The sequence below is a fragment of the Macrobrachium nipponense genome, chromosome 1 (assembly GCF_015104395.2).
Source record: "Macrobrachium nipponense isolate FS-2020 chromosome 1, ASM1510439v2, whole genome shotgun sequence".
NCBI lineage: Eukaryota > Metazoa > Arthropoda > Malacostraca > Decapoda > Palaemonidae > Macrobrachium > Macrobrachium nipponense.
In genome coordinates this window covers 194,120,334-194,143,940 of record NC_087200.1, presented here as the reverse complement: position 1 = coordinate 194,143,940, position 23,607 = coordinate 194,120,334, and the positions used below count along the sequence as shown (strand labels likewise).

At 37.1% G+C, this 23,607-nt stretch overlaps 1 protein-coding gene across 2 annotated transcripts in view; it reads right to left on the bottom strand.

Moving 5' to 3' along the window:
* LOC135219969 (dehydrogenase/reductase SDR family protein 7-like) overlaps positions 1 to 23,607 on the bottom strand; it is a 65,360-nt gene that overhangs the window by 16,235 nt on the left and 25,518 nt on the right. For both annotated transcript variants that reach the window (XM_064257218.1, XM_064257219.1), the window contains 4 exons: positions 20,843 to 20,955; positions 15,827 to 15,970; positions 10,420 to 10,639; positions 2,743 to 2,827 (listed from right to left, as the gene is read on the bottom strand). In XM_064257218.1, coding sequence (XP_064113288.1) covers positions 2,743 to 2,827; positions 10,420 to 10,639; positions 15,827 to 15,970; positions 20,843 to 20,955 — 562 coding nt within the window. The remainder of the gene's footprint in view (positions 1 to 2,742; positions 2,828 to 10,419; positions 10,640 to 15,826; positions 15,971 to 20,842; positions 20,956 to 23,607) is intronic.

Genomic DNA, 23,607 nt, shown 5'->3' with positions numbered 1-23,607 from the left:
TATCTTCTGATAGGTTTGAGCTTTGAAAACACAGATCACAAATTGCCACTGAACCAGTGAAAGAAATCTCCCCTGGTTTCTACAGCTTTGACTCGATTTTACTTGGTACATCCAACTCAGTCCTAGCAGTCGTCCATAAAGATGAGTAGATGTCTTGAGTGGACATGTGAGGCCTCTACTTTTACCTCCTTATCCATTCTCTTTCTAACATTCCTCCACTTGGTTTTCAGTGGCCAAGTTTTTCAGTTCTGAGTCCTGTGCTTTGACATTCATAAGCCACTACAGGCATTCACAAGGTTACTAGCACTCATGTCCTGAAGGTGACAATTATGGGAGTCTGAATTTCTCCTTAGTCCTGGCCAGATTTCATGAAGGGATCTTGTAAGCCAAAGATTTGATACTCAACTTTGCTATGATGTCGGGAATATTAATTACCATTCATGAAGTAATCCTAGTTCCATCCCAAGTGATATCTTATCTGGGAATGAAGATACTCAGAGATTTCAGGTTTTTCCATCCGAGAAATGAGTAGACTCACTTATGATTCTCCTAGCTTCCTTCCATAGAAATGGCTCTTTTCTAAGACAGGTCCTTGCTGGAGAAGTTCATCCCCCTTTCCAAACTGACTGGAACAACTCTATTCCATTGGAAGGAGTCCTATGAGTGGTTTTTGATGCAAGGGACTCTCTTAATCCAACTCCAGCAGCTATTAAAAAATCTAAGTTCATGGCAGAATAGACCATTACTCCTGATGGAAATTCCTCTAGATGCAAAGAGCCTGGACCTGACATTACACTAAGACATGTTGGAAGTAAGATGGGCCACCATTCTATGGACCTTAGATGTTTTCTTTTGTCAGAGAAGGAACAAGACCTCCATACAAACAAGAAGTATTGGCAGATGGGAAGATTCTCCACAAGTAGATTTAGTCTCATGGAAGGAGACAGCAATCTTCTCAAGAAGCCAAGAGGGTTCACATGCAAGTCATTGTGGTACCTGCTGATGATGGAAATCTATGTTGATGTGAATTTAAGAGCATACTTTCAATATCACAGTTAATTCCAGATATGACCCATGTTATGACAGATCAACTTAGTAAGAAGGACTAGATCTTACTGAAGGAATGCTTGCTACACCCACAAATATGTCAAGACCTGTGGAATCAATGGGGCTTGTCCAACAATGATATCTAGTAATGATTTCAACTATCTAAAGACAACTTACATGGTTATCTTCCATATGCTTTATTTCAAAAGGAGACTTTTATTGCCTACATAGTTGGTGTAGCTACCAGACCACTGAGCTGATTAACAGCTCTCCTAGGGCTGGCCCGAAGGATCAGATGTTTTTATGTGGCTAGGAACCAATTGATTACATAACAACGGGACATACAGTTTATTGTGGAATCCGAACCACATTATATCGAGAAATGAATTTCTATCACCAGACTTAAATAAATTCCTCTGATTCCCCATTGGCAAAGCCAAGAATTGAACTTCGGACCATCGGATTGGTAGGCGAGCACGAAAACCACTCGTCCAACGAGAAACCTCCACATTCTGTTAAATGTCCCGCAATGTCTCAATGACAATTACCAAAGCATCTTGTCAAATTAACCTACCCTCTGTTTTGGAGACTTATAACTGCTGATTACGTAAATGTTTCTTAATTTATTTACTTAATATTGGTTATTTTCCCAGGTATTGCAAGACTTCTCTTCACCTCATCTTTCTTTTCATATCCGGTGCAATCATATTCTGTAAAAACCTGCTTACAGAGATGAAAAAAATCCTTTGCTCTTCTACTTCCTCCTGGCATAGTTTTCTTCCCTTATACTAAGGCCAAGGCATTTGAAACACACAAGGGAGCAATCCTTATCTTTGAACTCCAAAAATACAGATTGTCAAAGTCCAGAAAACTAATGAACTGTAGCAATATCAAGTATCCCTACTTCTAGGAAAGGAAAAAGAAAGTATCAATACAAAATCAGAATGAATTGTGGTCAGAGATGCACCTACATTTCTATTGTAGAAATACAGCTCTATCAACATAATACAAAACATGCACTAGTAACACAAAATTACTAGAAAGCACATGTATATCACATGTCTATCACTGCTGATGTTTGGACAAGATGAAGATATATGATAAAATATGATAAAACAGCAGTACAAGTAAAAGACAACCAGAAACCCTCCACCTACAAAATCACAATGCGTAACCCACAATGCACTTCAATGAAAATAATCTGGAAGATATTTGCAAAAACAAAGACTAAAGTCCCTCACCTTTTAGCTTTGCCCATTTTAAAAAGTTATCTCATACAGTTAGCCTGAACAAGCTAAAAGCATTGGCAACCATAAAAGTTTTGTAATTTGTATGAGCACATTTTATTGCCAACATCTATGGTTCCTAATGCCTAGCTTCAGCCTAATTCCTTAGTCCTATTTACTGGGTACTTTCATAGAGAAGCATTTATGTTAAGACAAAAAGTACTAAAAGAGAAAAACTGCATTTCTACACCCCTTATGAGACTACATAAAAACCTTGCAAGAAAATAGTATTTGGTGATGCCATACCTAGGCTGAAGAGTTTGCTACCCATTTTCCAATCTTTGTCAATATTTGAATAGGATGGCTTAATTAGTGTGAATAATTAAGAAGTTACTGTACCTTGTTATGATCTTTCTGTAAAAAACAAAACAAAATTTTAGTACTTGCTTTGAGAATTTCAATTACATACCTGTATGGAATTGCCAGTTTTGACTGCACGCTGCCAACTGCAATAATGTGCCCAGACCCCCTTTCTAACATCGTTGGTAGGAGAGCTGTAACAAAAGATAAAATAGTAATCTGAAAGCAACATTTTATTTAGCACTACGTAGGAAAACAGAATTTCTGGCCTGCTCCTCTGGAACAGTACATTTAAAGTACAATAAAAGCAGATTCTTCATCCCATGTTCAATTCCCCAAGTTTTAGTATATACATATACAATTATAATCCTAGGTGTATAAACAATAACTATGTCTGTCAATAAACTAAAAAAGTAAATGGTTGTAATGTCAGAGTTTTGAAAAAAAAATTCATTCAAATCCACAGTTCCTTTTTTATGCCATAAAATTATTCCAAATGTTTCAGTCTTAAAAAAAATCAGCCTAAGAATCTCATTATTTTTCTTGTCTCAATCATGAGCTACAAGAAATTTGTGGGGCTAGGAGGTGGGAACTTCATATTGTACTATGTACTTCAATGGTTTTGTGAGAAAAATTAATTTAATTTACAAATATCTATTTATTTTACCACAAACTGAATTTTTATATATTCTTTTTAATTGAATAGCAAAAAAGAAAGTTGCAAAATCTTGTTTTGCTAATAAGGGTGATGTATCATTAAATACAGTCAGTTTGCTGTACTGACAAATAACACCAAAGTTACACCATAGAGAAGGGCATGATGGATAAATGAAGAGATTGCTGTGATGCAGAGGAACCTCACCCAACATGCAATAAAATCTGTGATCCCTAGAATATATTTGAAATGTAGAGAACTTAAATGTTTGCTTTGCCATCAATTAGATTATAAACCTACGTATATGCCCTTAGAATAATTTGTCAGGGACAGAACAACATAATACCTCTGTTGTCAATTTCCATTTTTTATATGCTCTGTAGACATGAAAATTCTTGCTGTACATCCCCTGAACCACTTGGTTTTCTAGTAATACAACTGGACTGTTCTCATTCAGCAAAGTAAAAGGTACTTTTCATTCTTGTCAAGGTGCAAGAGTGGAAGAATGGAAAAGTGTGTAGTGGTCTGATCAAAGCTTATTGGAATCTGTCTTAACACTGGAGTCTGCTGCAAAGGGCAGACAAACTGACTTCTGTTACCTTATTTGAGTGTGTTTGTGAATGTTTAATTTGTGCAAAGTTAAAGAAATGACACTTTCATTAGTAAGTCAGCCACAGAAGCCTGATCTAAAAGCTTCTTACGGAAGCTTTGTGAGATACCTTAATAACAACATAAGACCAACTGCCTCGGTTCCAAACAGTTCATGACCTGAGAAGGAATGGAATGAACCTATAACTTTTCATGGCTTCAACCAACACATCCCTGACATGCGTACATGTGTACATAATCAGTGTAAATTCAATACTGGTAGTTCAAAATAATCTCCCCACAACTACTAATGCCCTAAAAAACCTCTGCCAGTGCACCCAGAGACATGTCGGCAAGAAACCACACCTCCAAAAACCTGACATGGGGTTTGCAATGCTGTTCCACATTCACAGACGGGAAAAAACCCTTGCTTAATCTTCCCACTTCCTTTATGAATGGTTCATAAAGCTAAAAAATTTGGTAAGCTTCAGAAAGAAGGAAATGTGGCTATTTCCATATGATGTGATCTCATCAATTTCCTTTTCACTGCACCAATTGCAGAATGAGTTCCACTTTGCTTGGTGAATATTGAGAACATTTTCTGCATAGCTTAAAACATAATCTCATCTTTCTGCTGAAAAACCTTTGCCTCTGCTGGATAGCCTTCAGGGTTGAAGGTTCAGATTTCAAGACTCCTTCAGAAGCATCAGAAGGTTGTCAAACCACTCTTGCTATGTCCAAAATTTTCTCTATTGCTAACAACATCATGCAGAACTGCACTCTATCTACCATGTTGCTGGACATGAATGAACAGAGAAAAATGTTGGGAACTTGTGATTGAACCAGTGGGTACAACAACTGCTACCCAAAGAATTTGCATATCTCTGGACAGAATGGCCATTCCAAGGGAAGAAATTTATTCACCCTGCTGGGACTGTCTGCGACCTCATTATCTCCCCCCGAATGAAACCCAAGGCAACTTTCACCTTATGAGCCTCTTCAAGTGAACAAACTCACTGGCAATTGACCTAAAGTATGCCACCCTAGTCATATTGTCAATCCTGATTACGAATGCCTTGCCTCATATAATGACCCAAGGCCTTCAGACCTAAAAATACTACCTTCAACCCCAGAAGACAGCTTTCTCTCCAGTATGGATGATGCCTTTGTGATCCAGAAGTCTAGCATACACTTCTTGCAGTTCAGAAGATCATGTAACCCAAAATAATCTCTTCAAGAAGTAACTAGTTTCTCACTGTTGCTATAGTGGCTGTACTACTGAGCTCAACAGGCTGTAGTACTGAGCTCACCAGCAGCCCTTATTTCTGACAGGCAGATTTCTTGCATTTTGAAGAAGCCACCAAATTGGAGAACTTGTCCACCTCTGCCTCTCTCTGAAGATCTATATACACAATTCCCTTATAGTACTGTATCCCTCCAATTTACAAGGTCAGATGGCTTTAAAACTTGGAAAGAAAAGAGAATACGTACATATCTACATAGAAAGAGATTCCATATCTTTCCTATGGAAACTTCACCACACACGTAATGTATACAGGCAGTCCCCATTAACGGTGTTCCAGTTCTATGGTGCTTGTCTAGCACTGAAATGTGCCCATTTCTGATTATCGGCACAATTAATAGATATTGGCACCAATACAAACCTAACAGAGGTGCCATTAACCAGTCATCGGCACCAAAATCCGGTTATCGGCACTTTTTGCTTATCATCAATCCATTGGAATAGAACCCCTGCTGATAACTGGGGACTGCCTGTATAAGAATTGAAAACACTTTCATGTTTAACTTACTGACTTCCACTTCAGTATTAATGACAGTTGATTAGGAAATATTACTATAAAGTAATGACATAGCAGAGAAAGAAAGAAATGAAATTCACACCCAAACAGATATGAATCAATATGACTGCTTGTACTATATACTTGTAGATACAGATTTGTTGCGGATAAATAAATTGGAAAGATTTTTATGAAAATTTACAGATTAAGATTACAGGTTTTAAGTACAGTTTAGTACGACCCTTACTAGCAACCATAAAATTTTCACAAGCTAATCAGTAGTATGTGTACAGTACTGAGGTAGGTCATTTGCCAGAGAAGAGTTTATCAGAGCACCATTACCCTCTGGCCCCCTTCTCTCACCCTTGCATCCTTATTCCATTACTGCCATGTATTCACATAGAAGCAATACCAGCAAGAGCAAGTAAACTTAATACTATCAATCAGATGTTAAAGAAGGATAGTATCCCTCAATTTGTACCTTTCAGAAAATAGTTAAGTTCTATACAATTAAAAAAAAGTGCAAATAACCCAGTTTTGCTCTCCCAAGACACTGTCTGGTGAAAAGTACAACAACAAACCTGAAAGTGTAATGCCTTCACCTAAGATTCAATCAGCAGTAATTATCTAGTCAATAATAAACCTTTTATATAGAGATGTCAATCTTTCAAAAGATTTTTTTGCAAAAATATCTTCCTGTCTTAATCAGTTAAGCCTATGGCTTGCTCGCCAAAGAATTGTTTTTCAAAATGTAAATTGTCACTCCAGTCATCAACGTCACCTTTGTCAAACTAATGGTAATGAGGTTAGGGTATCCTTAGCTCCTAATTTAAGAGAATACTAACAATAATTGTATGTTAAGACTTATGTTATTTTCTCCAGTTCTGGTGAAAATATGTACTATTCAGTCTGTTTTTAAACTTATCTCATCTGTGCGTGTATCTGCCTTTCATTTTGTTCCTTCCTCTCCTTTTTCCCTCATAAGCTACTTCATCCACCTGCATCGTATTTTGGCTTCTGCTTCATTAGCAGGCACCTCAGTTGAGTGTAAGCTTCATGCCATTAGAGTAGTCTCTTCGGCTCATGATTTACCTCCAGTTGACAAATTTCAGCGTTAAGAGGCAGCTACAAGTAAGTTGGTTGTGTCAGGTATCACTGACCCTCATATTTTCCCTCCTAACCGACCTTCCATCCATTCACTACAACCTATTGTTATGATAGTTTTCTCTTCTGCCTCTTGGTGCTTCATATGTGGTGCTAGAAGAGGCTGCACTTTCTGTGTTTAGTGATGTCACATCGTCTCTTTTTCAGCTACCTCTTGGTGCCTCATGTGGGTCACAACAAGAGAGTGCACTTCGTACACTTAAAGGTGATGCACCATCTCTGTCTTTGTTATTGCTCAGCACTTCAGGTGTGGCAACACAAGAGGTTCTGTTTGATGTTTCCTCCTTTCCTGTTTCCCCTAGAGTTTTGTTTGAAAATTCAGCTTCTGCTACCACAGCTACTAATTTTGCCCAAGCAGACAAGGTGACTGATGTAGTGGAGGCTTCTTATGTGTTTCAGGGCTTGATTATCATTGTGCTTCCCTTTGTATTCACTCAGTTGACGAGGTGGATATGATAAAGAGACTAGGTCTCTGTTATCCTCAAGTCTGTTGGCACCTGCTAAGTCTGTGAAAAAACTAAAGCTTTCCCATTTATGTAGAATACAATTCAAGAAGTTTTCTTGCATTCTAACACAATGCATCATAAAAGAATACCAGTACGTATGTACTTGTCTACCTTCTTAAACCAGGCTTCCTTCTTAAGTATAATGTTGTTATAAGCATGTAATGTCTCCCTGAAGCATCCAAGATGGCTTCATTGAAGAAGTACGTATAGGAATTATGTAAAATATTCCGAGGACTCTTCTAAAACCTCAGAGTCTTCCAGTGCCCCAAAACTCCATAGGCAGACACAAGAAATTAGCAATTATGCTAAGCAAAATCTCAGCAAAAGACAAAACTTCAATCACATGGAAAAGCAACTCGGACAAATTTTCTGCCTCAGCATTGGACCAAAGAACCTTGCCAGTGCCAAGAGCTTGTCTCTTCATAGGATCCAATCAGGCAAAGTATCTTGAACTGAAGTGTTGATAAGGCACCAGTATCAAGATAAGGCACCAGTATCAAGTACATATGTACTGGTATTCTTTTATAATGAATTATGTGTTAGAATGCAAGTTTTGCTCTACTTTGGATAACACAGCACACTACGTAAATGTGGAATGAGCTGGCAATCTGTATTTATACATATGGATTTTTAGGGACAATTTCTAAAATCCGGGTTTTTCTGTATTCCAACGGTGGCCTGGTCCCAAGGCTGCCAGTTTTAAAGAGGTCTCATTGTAAGACATAGCTTGACTGTGAAGGGAAGAATACCTGATTTGAACAACACTTGCTTTAATCAAGGAACAAAAAAAATAAAAAATGGCATGTTAGAGAATAAGGTGGATGAATGAATGAAAGACAAAGAAAGAAATAATAACCAATGATAATGCAGTATGCAAAGGGAGAGAAGACTGAGAATGACTGTAGTATTCTCAAGCACTTAGAAGATACACAAATCCAAATTCAATTAATAACTTCTACTATCAATTCTAAAAGTAATTTTTTCTGACTCCTTTGTCTTACTGTTTGTAAACACTTGTTTTCAATGAGATCCATTTACAACTCCAATCCCATTACATACTACTACTGTTCAACAATTGTGTTTGTAGAGACTATTAGAATGAACTTATTACTAATCAGTACAGGCAGTCCCCGGGTTACGACGGGTTCGGTTTATGACGTTCTGAGGATAAGGCGCTTTTCAATTATATTTATCAGAAATTATTTCCAGGGTTACGATGTATGTTCCAGGGTTACGACGCCTACAATGCTCATCTGGCACAAGAAATATGACACAAAAAATGCAAAATAATCAATATTTGAAGTTTTTTTGTATGAAAAATGCAATAAGAATGCAGTTTACATAGTTTTAATGCACCCAAAGCATTAAAAGTAAGGTTTTCTTAGGATTTTTTATGATGTTCTGGCTTACAATGATTTTTGGCTTACAACGCGTCTCATGAACAGAACCCCCGTCGTAACCCGGGGACTGCCTGTATTTAATTCTTAATACTAATTCTCATTCAACAAAAACCGCCATTAACCGAAACTCTACAATTAATGGCCCTTATGGCATAAGTTTTGGTAGATGGTGCCATATAGTTTTAATGCACCCAAAGCATTAAAAGTAAGGTTTTCTTAGGTTTTTTTTTGATGCTCTGGATTACGATGCTTTTTGGCTTACGTGTCTCAAGAACAAACCCCCGTTGTAACCCGGGGACTGCCTGTATTTAATTCTTGATACTAATTCTCATTCAACAAAAAATTGCACATCACATGATTACAAAGGTGAGGATTACTGTACAGGCAGTCCCCGGTTATCAGCGGGGGTTCCGTTCTCCGCGGGGAGCTGATAAGCAAAAACCGCCATTAACCAAAACTGCAATTTATGGCTAAGTTTTGGTTAATGGTGCCAATAACTGGTTAATGGCATCTCTGTTAGGTATATTATGACGCCATAAATATTATCGGCACCTAATGTCATCGATAACCGAAACTCTGCCATTTTGGCGCCATAAATTGCCGATTTTATGGGGCTAGACAAGTGCCATAAAACCAAATCACCATTAACCGAAAGCGCCGATAATGCTATATCCCATCTACATGCAGTCCCCGGGTTACGACAGGGGTTCCGTTCTTGAGATGCGTTGTAACCCGAAAATCGTCGTAAGCCGGAACATCACCAAAAATCCTAAGAAAACCTTACTTTTAATGCTTTGGGTGTAAACTGCATTCTTATTGCATTTTTCATAAAAAAAACCCTTCAAATATTGATTATTTTGCATTTTTGGTGTCGTATTTCTTCTGCCAGATGAGCGTTGTAGGCGTCGTAAGCTGAACCCGTCGTATCCCGGGGACTGCCTGTAATGTATACCCTTGTTTCTGGTAGCAAGCAAAGTTCCTACTCCTCTCACATATGGCTAGGTCCCAGTTGACAAGCCCTATATCTCCAAGTTACATACACTCATCTCTCCTCTGTTGAAAGAAATCATGTTACTAAAAGCCTAACTGTATGTACATAAGGTCTCATATACCAAGTATCTTTTCTCACCCCAAGTATCTTTTCTCCTACTAAGGACTGTGGTAAAGCCGAAATCTATGTCAACTCTTAAAATTTTCCTAACAATATGAGCAAAATTCCCAAAAATCACAATAAAAATACTGGGCAAAATAGAAATACAATAAGATTTAATACTATGTAATACGTAAATACACATTATAATTTTGAGAGAAATACTAAGAACTATACAATATCATCTAGGACAAACCTGTATCTCTTTATGAAAACCAATCGCATGAAAACATCCATCTGCCATAACAGTATATTTAAAAAAATAAATACCAAACACCATATACACATACAACTCCAAAATACTGAAAAACTCAAATTGTAAACTGAAAATTTAGATATGAAACAACATTATGTAAAGTACAAACAACTGTTGCTGACTACTAATGGAAGTTATCTCAACAATTAAAACAAGGGGGCCCCCTTTTGGGACATGGTACTGTCTTAAGAAAGTATTTATGTAATAAGTTTTCAGTTTGTATTATTACTTATATACTAGTGCCAAGACATGGAGCTGCAGTACTTACCTTTAGTTAGAGCAACTTGAGCAAAATAGTTGATGACCATGAGCTTGATATCTACACTTATATCAGTGTCTACTACGGCACCTCTGTATGATATCCCAGCATTATTAATGAGTACGTCAATATGTCCATGGACTCTTATGAGCTCCTTTGCCACAACAGCTATATTGTTAAGATCCTCCAAGTCTAGCTGTACTACTGAGGGCATGTGAAGTTCCGGTGGCTAAAAAAGTACAAGGGATCATTAGAAAAAGTATAAGCACACTACTATGTATTATTTATCTACCTTGTCAAGAATAGCATAAAAAATATTTTTAGAGAATTCCTGAATACAGCCTCAACATTGTAAGAGCCTGTCAGGGGTCTTGTAAGAGCAGATATAGCAAATATATGCAGTCTTGATGAAATGACCACTGGTAGTATTCTGTCACTATTTAAAAAAAAAAATACTGACAAAGAACTCAAAGAGAGCCTACTGAACACTTCACAAATCACCCAATACAGCACAAAAGCTGGTTATGGTGTTGTGGTATTGTGTTTAAAATGGAATTTGACAAAAATAAAAGGTAAAAATGACAAGTTTGCCAAAAACTCATGGCAACATTTGCAGTCACAAAAAGTCTCAACAGTTGACCAAGGAGCCAAAGGGTTGCTGTTTATGACTTTCCAGATGCACGAAAGAAATCCATCTAAAATGCCATGTTTATATCCTGAACTCTCATTATGTTATTTGTTATCAATAAGCAATATCTGTGTGTGTGTGTATGTGTGTGTGTAAAAAAATTTATTTTATATAGAATTTGTCATTTGCTTACCACCCCAATACAAAATCTTTCCTTTTGTTTAAAGCATATCCCAAACAAAGAAAGGGACAGGCAAGCAAACGCATAGAACTGCATAGTTTATCTCAACACAATGCATATTTGTATGTAAACATTCACACATGCACAACCTAAAACACTATTGGCCAAGAAAAGTTCTGATGCAACCTGGCTGGGCCATTTATACCATATATGTTGCTTTGTAGTCTGATAAAGTTTTTCTGTTCACAGGTAGTCCACTTCAGATATGCTTATTTAATATTACAATCAATGTACTTCTTGACAAAACATAAAACAAAGTATTTTTAAGATAAATTGAAAAAACTGCAATTATCAACGTACTGAGACAGTTGAATTTGTGCAGGGCACCAACCAAAATAAAAAGCCATCAATTCCTGAGTGTTGCCACCTTATTTTTATGTTTGTTCTTTTTGTTTCTTTGAGGTCAGAGTATCTTTGATGCTGGGAAATATGGTAATCTCTGATATGGTCCATATTTTCTTTTTGTTTTCCTTTTGTTAGCAAATTTAAGCACTCATACACTCACTGTCACTGTCAAAGTTATATCTCAGAAATGGGGAACATGGAAGGGACTGAGGGGAGGACTGCTGAGTAGCAGGTAGCACAGGAGCTTAATGTACGTATATACACACACACACACACACAGGGGAAGGGTGGTAAAATTGGATGACTGGCTATTAAGGCCTACAGTAGATTTATTTGTCTGCTTAAAGAAAAAAGAAAGTGTCTCTGGAATGGCAAACAGCAAATGAATTCAGCAATTCTTAAAAAAAAAGGAGTAAAAATATCTCTCTCTCTCTCTCTCTCTCTCTCTCTCTCTCTCTCTCTCTCTCTCTCTCTCTCTCTCTCTCAATCATTTTTTATTCAAATACTTATTTAATGGCAGCTGGAGGAAAAATGTACTGATTGGTTGAGTTTACTGTACAGTAGTACATGAAAATATTTAGACCTCCATGCACATACCACAACTGTTAACACTAACACTTTGGAAACAAAATTCAAATTATGTAAAAGGCTTGGGTACAGTAGTCAAAGAACCATATAGTATTATATCATTATTCTATTTACAATTCAGTCCCTCTACAAATATTTGTGGTTTGCCAAACCATTAACAATAGCACACAAAAATATAAACAAAGGTAAAGGGAAGAAAATAATATAAAAATATATTTCCCCATGCTGAAAACAGTGTTTTTTCAAGTAAGTCTCAGAATTGCATCCTTAAGGCCGAAGGTTGTATTTTTCATAGGTCCACCCTGCCCCATAGAAAATATATTTAAGCTAAATATTACTCAGTCATGAACCAAAGTACGTATAATAAAAACATACCTATACTAGTAAAACCCTCACTCCTGTATTGGTAAATCTTACTATACAAAGACTATCATAAGCCAACATGTTTGTGTTACTTCATAAATGGTAATAATATGCTAAGGTTGTTTGAATCTTTAATCTATTCTTATTTTGTTCAACTTGGTATGTCATCTTCATGTGGTGTTTTCACATAATGCAAGTCTGCAATAAAAGGTTATTCCATATTCTGCATAATGTTTTTTCTATTATATAAGAAGTGTTGTAAGTATCCTTTATCTGCTGCATAAGTCTACACTCAATATACATACTATCAAAATCTTGAAATAATGCATCAGCTATACCAAAACCCATTTGCATGCACTGAGACACTGGTGCCAAAGACAATTATGAACCATGGCTGGGCTAGTGCTGTATACGGTAATCTGTTCAAGTTTTTCAGTTTGCTGTTACGTCATCTCTATGGAAATTTTTTCAACATGACAGAACAAATTGCTCTGAGACAGCTGAATGAGCACAGTGCTCATTTTGCTTTTTCGAGGTCAGAGATCCAGAGAACAATACATACATCAAACAGAAAACTCAATCAAAAGATTTGCTAATCAAAAACTTTCTAGAAAGTGACCTGTGTACATGAAAGAGAACACAGGCAGTATAAAATAGTTTAACTTACTTAACACACAATTTGAAAATTATCCAATAGAGAGCAGAGAGCTCTGTCTGAAACCAACAGAGCAAAGAGGTTTCTGGATAGCTGGTCATAAGAATTAAGTTACAGATATCCCAAAACCAGGATTCAATCATAAAATGAGAAAGTTTAAGTTTCATTTCAACTATGCTAAATTACACCCTGCTAGTTTGCAAAATTTTAATTTACAATAGCAAATTAAACCTCTCAACAATTTTAAGTAAAATCTTGGGAAAGCACTACGTACTATTTAGCAATATGCCAGTTAAATTTTTATTTAATATTTCAAATTTCAGACATCAATAAAAGAAAGTTATGTGCAGTATATGTATATATATATATCAATATTCTTTAGGAAATGTACAGTTATATTGTCCTCCAAAATATGAGTTGAATATTTTAATCAAATAAACAGTAACATGCAACATATTAAATACTCTTTCATGATCTATTTATGTTTTAAGATGTTACAGCTGAGGACAGCAAAGCATAGTGTTGATGAAAGACAGCGTCCTTAGAAATAACAACAGTCTTTGCCTTCAACCTCCAACCACCTATTTTGGGTAGGGTAAACTGGGTGAAAAAGACCAATGCTGGAATGGTTTGAATAAGAAGAGATTACAGAAACCTTGGGTGAAATTTTAAATTCTTCAGACCTGTCACCAACCAGGTGGTACTGATTCAAGACAGGCTGTTTCCCTCTTGTAAAGTGCTTGGAAACCATGTTTCTGAGCTGGCCCATAGGTGGTCAAGAAAAAATTTAAAAGTACTCTATTTGACTGTTTCTTTGAGGACAGGAACCAATAAAATGATGCTGTCATAAATCCAAGATGAGATGCTGCTGCTAAAGTAGTATGGTAAAAAGGCCAGAATATAAACTTTTAATCAATAACTTTGGAATAAAGGAGGTCAAATAAGGTGGAGTGGAATGAGGAAGATGGTGAATGTACTGCAAATACTAAAAGGACAGTTCTTCATGAATAAAAAAGTGTGATTCTCTGGATAAAGATCATGAGTTTCATGGGAAGAACTTAGTTCTCCTCCTATCTGACCTTTTATAACTGGGGGTAAAAAGAAGTGGGAAAGAGCTCCTCTTAAGACCAATATACTATACTGTTCTAGGTGACAAGGAGGATGGACCTTGTTACACTAAGAGCTATTCCAATCAGCAGCATCATATCTTTCAATAGCAAGTCATTAGCCTTAACATCATTGCAATTGAAGGCACAAGTGGCAAGTACACACAATAGCTTAGTTGTGAGTACAATCAAAGAGAGGAGTGGGAGTCCCAGTTTGTAGGCCTATAGGTGGACCTAAGCTAATGGTCTAAGCTTCTTCTTTCACACTATGATGCTTGTTAATCTTTAAAAAATTCTAGTAGGAACAAGAAAAGGCCATTTTGGCAGAATATGAAAAGCTAAAATGAACAAAACTAGACTGGTAATGTAATCTGAAAAAAATAGTTGTTTATAAATTCTACTTTGTAGAGAGTGGATGCAAGACCTGGACTGATAGGAAGGAGTTCAAGGAGAATCTAAAAAAAAAAAAGAGAGTAAGAGCACCCAAGCCTCCTACTCAAATGGAGATAAATGAAAACAGCAAGCAGTGACCAAGTTACTGACACAACTAAAAGAAAGCTTTGAGCAGCAGCAGAAGCAGAAGATCCTACAAATTTAAACAATGAAAAACAGAGGCTGATAAACTGGAGCTGCAAAGATTACATCCTGCTACTGGTACAGTGGATGCCTCCCCCATCTCGACATTCGTGGATTTCTCCATGGACCATATCTACCCATTATTTGTGGGAAATTCGTGTATTCGCAGTTTTTTTTTCTATTGTTCCCTCTTGCTTGGCCATTTCAGGTACTCTAGTGTAATGGGTGGAGAGGCACGCTATCCAATTCTATCTTCCATCAAAGTTTCACTAGCAGAATTTTCCATAATCGAAATTACTTGATTCTTTATTGTAAAGACTATTTCGACACGACACATACATGAAAAAGTGAAATTGGTACTAAATGGAAAAAAAATAAAGGCCTGGTTACAATTTGTTAGGTCAGCAGCTGACATACAAGGCTTCAAGGGTTTTGATGTCTAAATTCATCAAAGAACTGGTACATTGCCTAGATCTAAGCTGACATCCTCTAAGCCCCTAATGACAGCAAAGGGTCAAGGATCTACGGAGTTGCACAGCTAGAAAATCAAAGTATAGAAGTGACATTTCTCTCTAGTAGAGAATGCTTCACTCATCATCTAAATACTCCTTTGTTTGTAGTACTATGCATTCACTAATCATAAATACTATTGGAAAGTGAAGACAAAAGACTCTCAATTTAACTAGAAAAAAAATCTTAAGGTAAGAAATTTCTGCACTGAAAAATTAAAAGCAACAATCTGTATCTAGTATACTGTACTCACTAACAAATATCTAAAGGAGTATTTGTTTATATTATTCCCTTACATTTTACCATTCGGCTCATTAAAATGTTCATTATACAGAAAAAAAAGAGAACAGAAGGCATAATCAATGACAGAACAACGAGTAGAATGCAATTTTCTTTTGACTTACTACATATGATTTCAGAAGTGTATCCTTAAGCTTGGTCAACTTATCAACACTGCGAGAAGCCAGTATCAAACGTGCACCTCGCTTATACAGAGCATGAGCCATTGCTTCACCTAGGCCAGAACTCGCTCCAGTTATCATAATCACCTGAAAAGTAAAATTTCATGGTAACCATAAATTGAATAAAGTGTTTTGCAATAGGGAGGTCATTTGTTTTCTCGGAAACTATGCCACACAATTTTTCAATTTTTAATTTCCTTTCTTTGTTTCCAAGATGACTGAGCAAAACAAGTGGCTTTTAGAATTAAAGAAAGACAAAAAGGAATTGAATGTCATATGCATTTTAGCCTCAACTGTAGAGGAGAAAGAAAGACCAGCTTGGGGAGAAGGATCAGGTAGCGTAAGTTTAGGGTTGTTCTGAAGTTTCCACTGGGAACACTCCTTGACTACCTAGGTTTAGTCTTACCTTACATATAGGAACAAACATCTTAAACCAAATATTTCTTGTTCCTATTTACTTCTCTCCTATTCCTGTGCTTAACATATGCTTTCATCAGGTCAATAGGCAGTCACTAAACTTGAGACACTGATCTTTAAAAAAAAAAATACTTTACCTTAACAAATCAGGCATTTTGTGTGGCTTAATGTTTAGTCAATGACAAACGGTCCTGCTAATAGTATCTAGTTTAAGAAATTGCCTTATTAAATGTTGCAGTCTATACAAAACAAAGACAGTAATATACCAAAAAGCCACAAAAGCCCAAGAAATACAATCAATGTTTTCCCATCAGCCAGAATTTCTGGCCTGTGATGTAAAACTAGAAGCAAAAAAAATAATGGAGGAAAAAAAAACAGTTGCTACATCATTACCTACCAGGAGGGTAAACATTAGTTGAGGCAGGCCAGTAAACCAAAAATATAACCTCTCTACTCCACTTCTTTTTTCTCAACTGCCAAAAAAAGCAGCAGCTATATGAATGTTTGATGAGATTCAAAGAAATAAAGACTAAAATTTGGAAGAAAAGTAAGATGAAGAAAAGTATACAGTGGTACCTCGAGATATGAAATTAATCCGTTCCGAGGCGGCCTTCGTATCATGAGCTTTTTGTACCTTGGACCGCATTTTACATGTAAAATGGCTAATCTGTTCCAAGCCCTCCAAAAACACCCCAGTAAATTTCATAATAAAGCTAAATTGACCTATAAACAATGAAATACTACAACAATTTGGACTATTCAATACCTAACTTAATATATACTGCTAATATACCTGTAAATAAAGTGTATTAGTGTACATGGTATACAAGAAATACTGTACGTACATACGTACATATAAAGTAAAATGTGGAAGCTTATCTTTCGAGTGAGGCTATCTCCGAAAGTGGCGACAGAGGAGGAGGACGAACGGCAGATACGTACGTACACTTGACTTTACGAAACACATAAAAAAATGTAAGGAAAACATAAACTAAACTTTACGAAACACATTAACAAAACTGTAACACTTAACTTTACAAAAAACTAAAACTAAAAATTTTTTTTTTTTTACAAAATTTCAACTCTTCACCACTTTCAACTTTCTGTTTTTTTAGTACCTCTTGGTTCTTCCTTTTTGCTTACTACTCCTACTAAAGGCCTCTTTAAAAAATAACTATCCAAGGAAGATTGCTTCTGCCTACTTTTGACAATGTTCCTGAAACGACTCAGGCAAAAGTCACTGAACTGTGCAAGCATAAGACCTCTGTAAGCCTTTTCGGGGTCTCTTTTGTACGAATGATTGCACCTTATGAAAAGCAGCTAGAGCATCCTTAATTTCTGCCGTTGTTATAGAGTCGTCGTCCTCCTCCTCACCGCTGCTAGAGAACTCCTCTTGAACGACGTTATGTTGCATGGCCTCCAACTCCTTCAGGTCATTCGTCGTAAGCTCCTCTTGGTGCTCCTCGACGTTGATGTCGTCCTCGTCGACGACCAGCCCCATGGACTTGCCGAGTGCAACGATCTCATCAAGATCTGGTTGCAAAACAGTTTCAGTATCGTCAACTGTTTCTGAATCTGCAGCACCAGCTTCGCCTACGTCAAATCCCTCGAAGTCTCGGGCGGATACGGCATCAGGCCAGAGTTTCCTCCATGAAGAATTCAAGGTTTGCCTCGAAACCTCCTGCCAAGCTTGGTTGATGAGTCGGATGCATATTACGATATCGAAATGCTCCTTCCAAAATTCACACAAGGTATCGGTGATGTCGAAACATCTCTTGAAAAGATGTCTCGTATACAGCTTCTTGAAGTTCGATATCACTTGCTGGTCCATGGGCTGGAGGAGAGGGGTGGTGTTAGGCGGAAGATAAAGAACCTTGATGAAGGAATACTCCGCTAGGATATCTTCCTCGAGGCCAGGAGGGTGAGCAGGGGCATTGTCCAGCACCAGCAGGCATTTCAGAGGGAGGCGCTTCTCTTCCAAGAATTTCTTCACTGTCAGGCCGAAACACAGATTTACCCACTCCGTGAACAAAAGCCTTGTTACCCAGGCTTTCGCATTAGCCCTCCACATCACTGGAAGCTTCTCCTTAAGCATTTTGTGGGCCTTGAAGGCTCGAGGAGTCTCGGAATGATAGACAAGTAAGGGCTTCACCTTGCAATCCCCACTGGCTTATGCCTGGGTAGGTTCTTCTCTTCCTCCGTGATGTACGTCCGACAAGGCATTTTTTCCAAAAAAGGCCAGTCTCATCACAGTTGAAGACTTGCTGAGAACTGTGGCCTTCCTTGATCATCATCTCGTCGAACGTCTTTTTAAAGGCTTCGGCCGCTTTCGTGTCCGAGCTGGCCGCCTCCCCATGCCGTACCACCGAATGGATGCCAGTCCGTTTATGGAATTTCTCGAACCACCCATGTGAAGCCTTGAAGTCTGGGGTTGGCGTTGATGTCCCTTCTCCTCCGTCGTCTTCGGCCTGGGCAATCAAATCGCCGAAAATAGCGCTGGCCTTGTGGGAGATTGCCATCTCCGTTATCGTATTGCCAGCGATTTCTTTGTCTTTTATCCAGACAAGAAGAAGCCTTTCCATTTCATCATGCATGTGGGTCCTCTTGCTGGACAAAATAGTGACGCCCTTGGAAGGTGTAGCTGCTTTGATGGCATCCTTCTGCTTAAGGATGGTGCCTATTGTCGACGGATTTCGGCCGTGTTCCTTGGCAATCACACTCAATCGCATACCAGCTTCATACTTCTTGATAATCTCCATCTTCGTCTCCAAGGAAAGCATCCTCTTCTTTCCGTGAATTTCAAGTTTCTTGGGACCCATGACTACATATATACTGTATGTAATTATGTTATCTAGTACGTATACGTACGTATGTAGTAAAGTTCTCACACAACACGATAAAGTATACTACAACGAAATCACTAACAAATTTACTTTAATAAATGAAATCGTTAGAACAAACGAATACTGCGTGCGTATAGAAACGATGCTGCTACCGAGTGGCCGAAAAAGCCCGCCACTACATAGATGCATCATAGGAGGGATGCTGATCAATAGGAGAGAAGGATCTCATGGCGGTGACTCACATCAGGAACCAATGGGAGAGCGGGAGGATGGATGCGAGTCTACTCAGTTGGCGGCGCGCGAGTTTCAAAATTGTTATCGGTGTCCGGGAGACTCTCGGACTTTACAGCAACAACTTTTCGTATCTTGAACAATTTTCGTGTGTAGAGCCGTAAAATTTTTCGTATTTGCTTTCCTATCTCGAGTTTTTCGTAAGTCGAGCCTTTCGTATCTCGAGGTACCACTGTATTAGGAAATGAAAAAAAATTGGAACTAATATGCAGGTACAGATAATAGGAGAAACAGCAGAAGCAAAACAATGCTGAATAGAGACAATACAATATGAATTATAACTTCAACCTGATTCTTCTTGGCAATAACCTCATTATTAAATATGGAACAGGACAGAGAAGTAACGAGAAAGAACTAGCAAACTGAGGTCAAATACTATAGAAACCTTGAATGATCCTTTGTTCTTTCTTTCAACTTAAAAGGTCAGAATGGATAATTGCTTTTAAATCTAACACAATTTAGTACTGTGATTCTGACCAAATTTGACACACAGCACATCAAATTTATGCTGCACTGGTTCCACATACAGTAAATTATCTATCTAACTACTGTATACTTTATGCAAACAGTGTACCCTCGACTAACCACGATTCTGGATTTGCGGCTTCACCTAGTCAATGATTTTTCTGAGGAATGTATATCCACACTGTTCATGGAAAATTCACCTATTTGCTGTTTTTCTTACAGAGAAATATCCACTAATTATGTTATTTTTATATAATTTTCATGACTAAATGCATTTTTGTGATAAAACTATTAAAATATGTACTCTGGTATAGGCAATTTTGAGCAGGGTATTTTGGTGTTTGAACAATCAAAATAGGAAGTTCTAAGCATCTTTAAAGGGGCGTTAAGTATTCACGGATTCTAGCTATTCACATGCGAAGTTTCTAGTAAAAAGTATTAGCACTATAATGTACCAGGACAAACAACAAAAGGAAGAAATATGGTTGCAAGAGAAAAACTGTGCATCAGAAAAAGACAAGTAGGATGGGAAGAAAGAAAAAAGGTAAAATTAACAAATAAGGAAGTGTAATAAAAAATCGATCGAGAGGTACAACAATTCTATCTCACATTTTTTCATGGTTAAGTGACTGAACCCTTACAAATGAAGCATAAGGGCTATAGGCAATAATACGCATGGCAATGGTTGTCACCATATGCATAGTCAAATTACTGTATACTATCAGTCTTCACTCCTTTCGCTAGAAATTTGTTAATTTTAATGAATAAACAATTAAGAGGTACAATGAAGAAAAAAATAGTTTTGCTCTCAAAATATTCATAAGTGAAAATTTAATAAAGACGTCTATGCATTAATAACAGAATAACCTTTATTTATAAGCAACACTGTTTCACAAGCTTTTAAAAATTAAAAACTGAATACACAACACAATGCATAACCTACTTTTCCACAAAGGGCCTTGTCATTGTAGAAAACTTTATCAACAACAACATTATAGGCTCGGTAGAGTACACGCGCTGCTAACACTGGACCCATCATGGTTAGGGTTGCCCAACCTGTTCCATGAGATAATAAATAACCATCACTTTCCCATGCAACACAAAACACAGTTTGAAAGATGAGATACTGTGCTGAAATAAAAGGCTGTAAAAAAGTTCAACATTAATATGTATGTATATACAGGCAGTCCTTGATTATTGGCGGTGGTTTTGTTATAGGGGGTGTGCCAATAAACGAAAACCGCCATTAACCAAAACTCAGTGATTTATGGCACCATAAGCACCCTTACACATACCATCAGTATCCTTATGGCGCCACATAAGCACCCTTGTGGCACGTCATTAGGTGCCTTACGGCGCTGATAACTGGAACTTGTCCCGTTATGGCACTAGACAAGCGCCATAAAACCAGGTCACCGATAACTGAGTGCCCCGATAACCAGGGACTGCCTGTAATATGAAATGATTTTTGTAGGCTAAGCAGCCCAAATAAGGTTGGCCATAGCATGAAAAGAGAAATAAGGAAATTTTGTCTATTATGGCATCAAATTTATATCAAATAAGCAAATTATATAATTCCTGAAGCATAATAAAGCTGAGGCTAGATACGTTCAAGTCACAATCATTGATTCTTGAGCACAAAATTTTAAAATAGTAAAAATGGAAACACAAAGTAAAAAATAATCAGTACAGCCTAAAATGGCTTGGTGGTAAATAGTCAAATTTTGGGTTGCTACACAGAATCTTTCAATCAAATTTTCATATCAATTCAGTATGTTTAAACTACAATTCACAAGATTAATACATAATTTTTTATGTATTTTCATTGCTCATTATTAATCTTTTCTCCATACTCTTATTCCAACTTCATCATTTATGGGTAAAATATTGTAAATTTGAATTCAACAGGAAACGTAAATTTGAATAAAAACAAAATATAATTCACAAACTTAGTGTGGCCACAGGATATCAATCCATATTCACCAGTTCCATGGATTCTGAGCTAGGAATTCGTTTCAAGAGCACACTACTAAGTAAAAGATAGGTTTCCATCATTCATGTGGGTCGTATATTCATATAGAGACCATTCTCTTCCTGGTTTTGCATATGTCATTTTTCATTATGAAATATCCTTTCTATCACAAATTTGGGAACACATACATAGTATACTCTCTCTTTTTGTTACATGGGTTATTAATTTATTTTCAAGGTTCCTTTCTTTGCAGATATAATTTATGACTGCAGCAATGCAGATCGTATTTGACAAACATATACAGGCAGTCCCCGGGTTACGACGGTCTTGGCTTACGATATTCCTGAGGTTACGACGCTTTTCAATTATATTCATCAGAAATTATTTCCAGGGTTACGACGCATGTTCCAGGGTTACGACGCATGTTCCAGAGTTACAACGCCTACAAATGCTGATCTGGCAGATGAAATATGACACCAAAAATGCAAAATAATCAATATTTAAAGTTTTTTTTGATGAAAAATGCAATATGAATGCAGTTTACATAGTTTTGAATGCACCTAAAGCATTAAAAGTAAGGTTTTCTTAGGATTTTTGACAATGTTCCGGCTTCCGACGATTTTCGGCTTACAACGCATCTCAAGAATGGAACCCCCGTCATAACCCGGCGACTTCCTGTATACTGTAATCTAACTTTTGCATGCAATTTCAGCCTACTTGATTTCGAAATATTAATAATCCTGCACATTAATTCATTTGATCTTATTAGACTGAATTACAATTCAAAGGAACCTGTACTGGACATCATTCTTCCTAAATATTTGAAAGATTCAATCTTGTATGTCCTTTCTCCATTTATTATTGTTATTAAAGTATTTCATCTTCTTTTAAAATGCTATTTCATCCCTTTTGTATAATCTGTCTAAATTTCTAGTGTTTTTCCTCAAATTTGGTTTTTGTTATAGTATCTTCCACTATCACTTTAAACATTTTCCCCATTTGTTTCGGAAATTTAGAGTTAATGTAGTACAGGCAGTCTCCGGTTAACAGCAAACTCGGTTAATGGCTATCCAGTTTATGGTGTTTGTCTAGTGTCACAAAATTGGCAATTTATGGTGCCATATCGGGCCAAGTTTCAGTTATCGGTCCCATAAGGTACCGATATTAGAGTTATGGCGCCATAACACACCTAACAGAGCCACCATTAACCGGCTATCTGCGCCATTCAACGAAACCATAAGCGCCATAAATCAAGAGTTTCGGTTTATGGCAGTTTTCGACTATCAGCACTGGCAACATGATGTTAGCATGATTCTATGCATGTCACGTAAAATTTTCTAAACAGTATGTATGCATACACATACTATCTTAATTATTCATATATAGGCTAGATAATATATGAATAAATTTAAAGGGCATCAGGAGTTTCACTATTCATCTCAGCAACTTTGAAAACTATGAATTTATCGGTCATTTTTGGTTATTTTTATGTCACCCCTTCATGCCCCCACCCCCTTTGGTACCAGTGATGTCTTACCCCAATAGTATTCTTTTCTATGTATACCAAGGTTGGTTGAAATTGCTCAATATTTCAATTATGCTGGAACATACACACACACACACAAAGATCCATATATATATATATATATATATATATATATATATACACACACACATATATACACAGTGGACCCCCCAGTATTTGCGTTCTCCGGATTCGCGGATTTCTCTCGGGA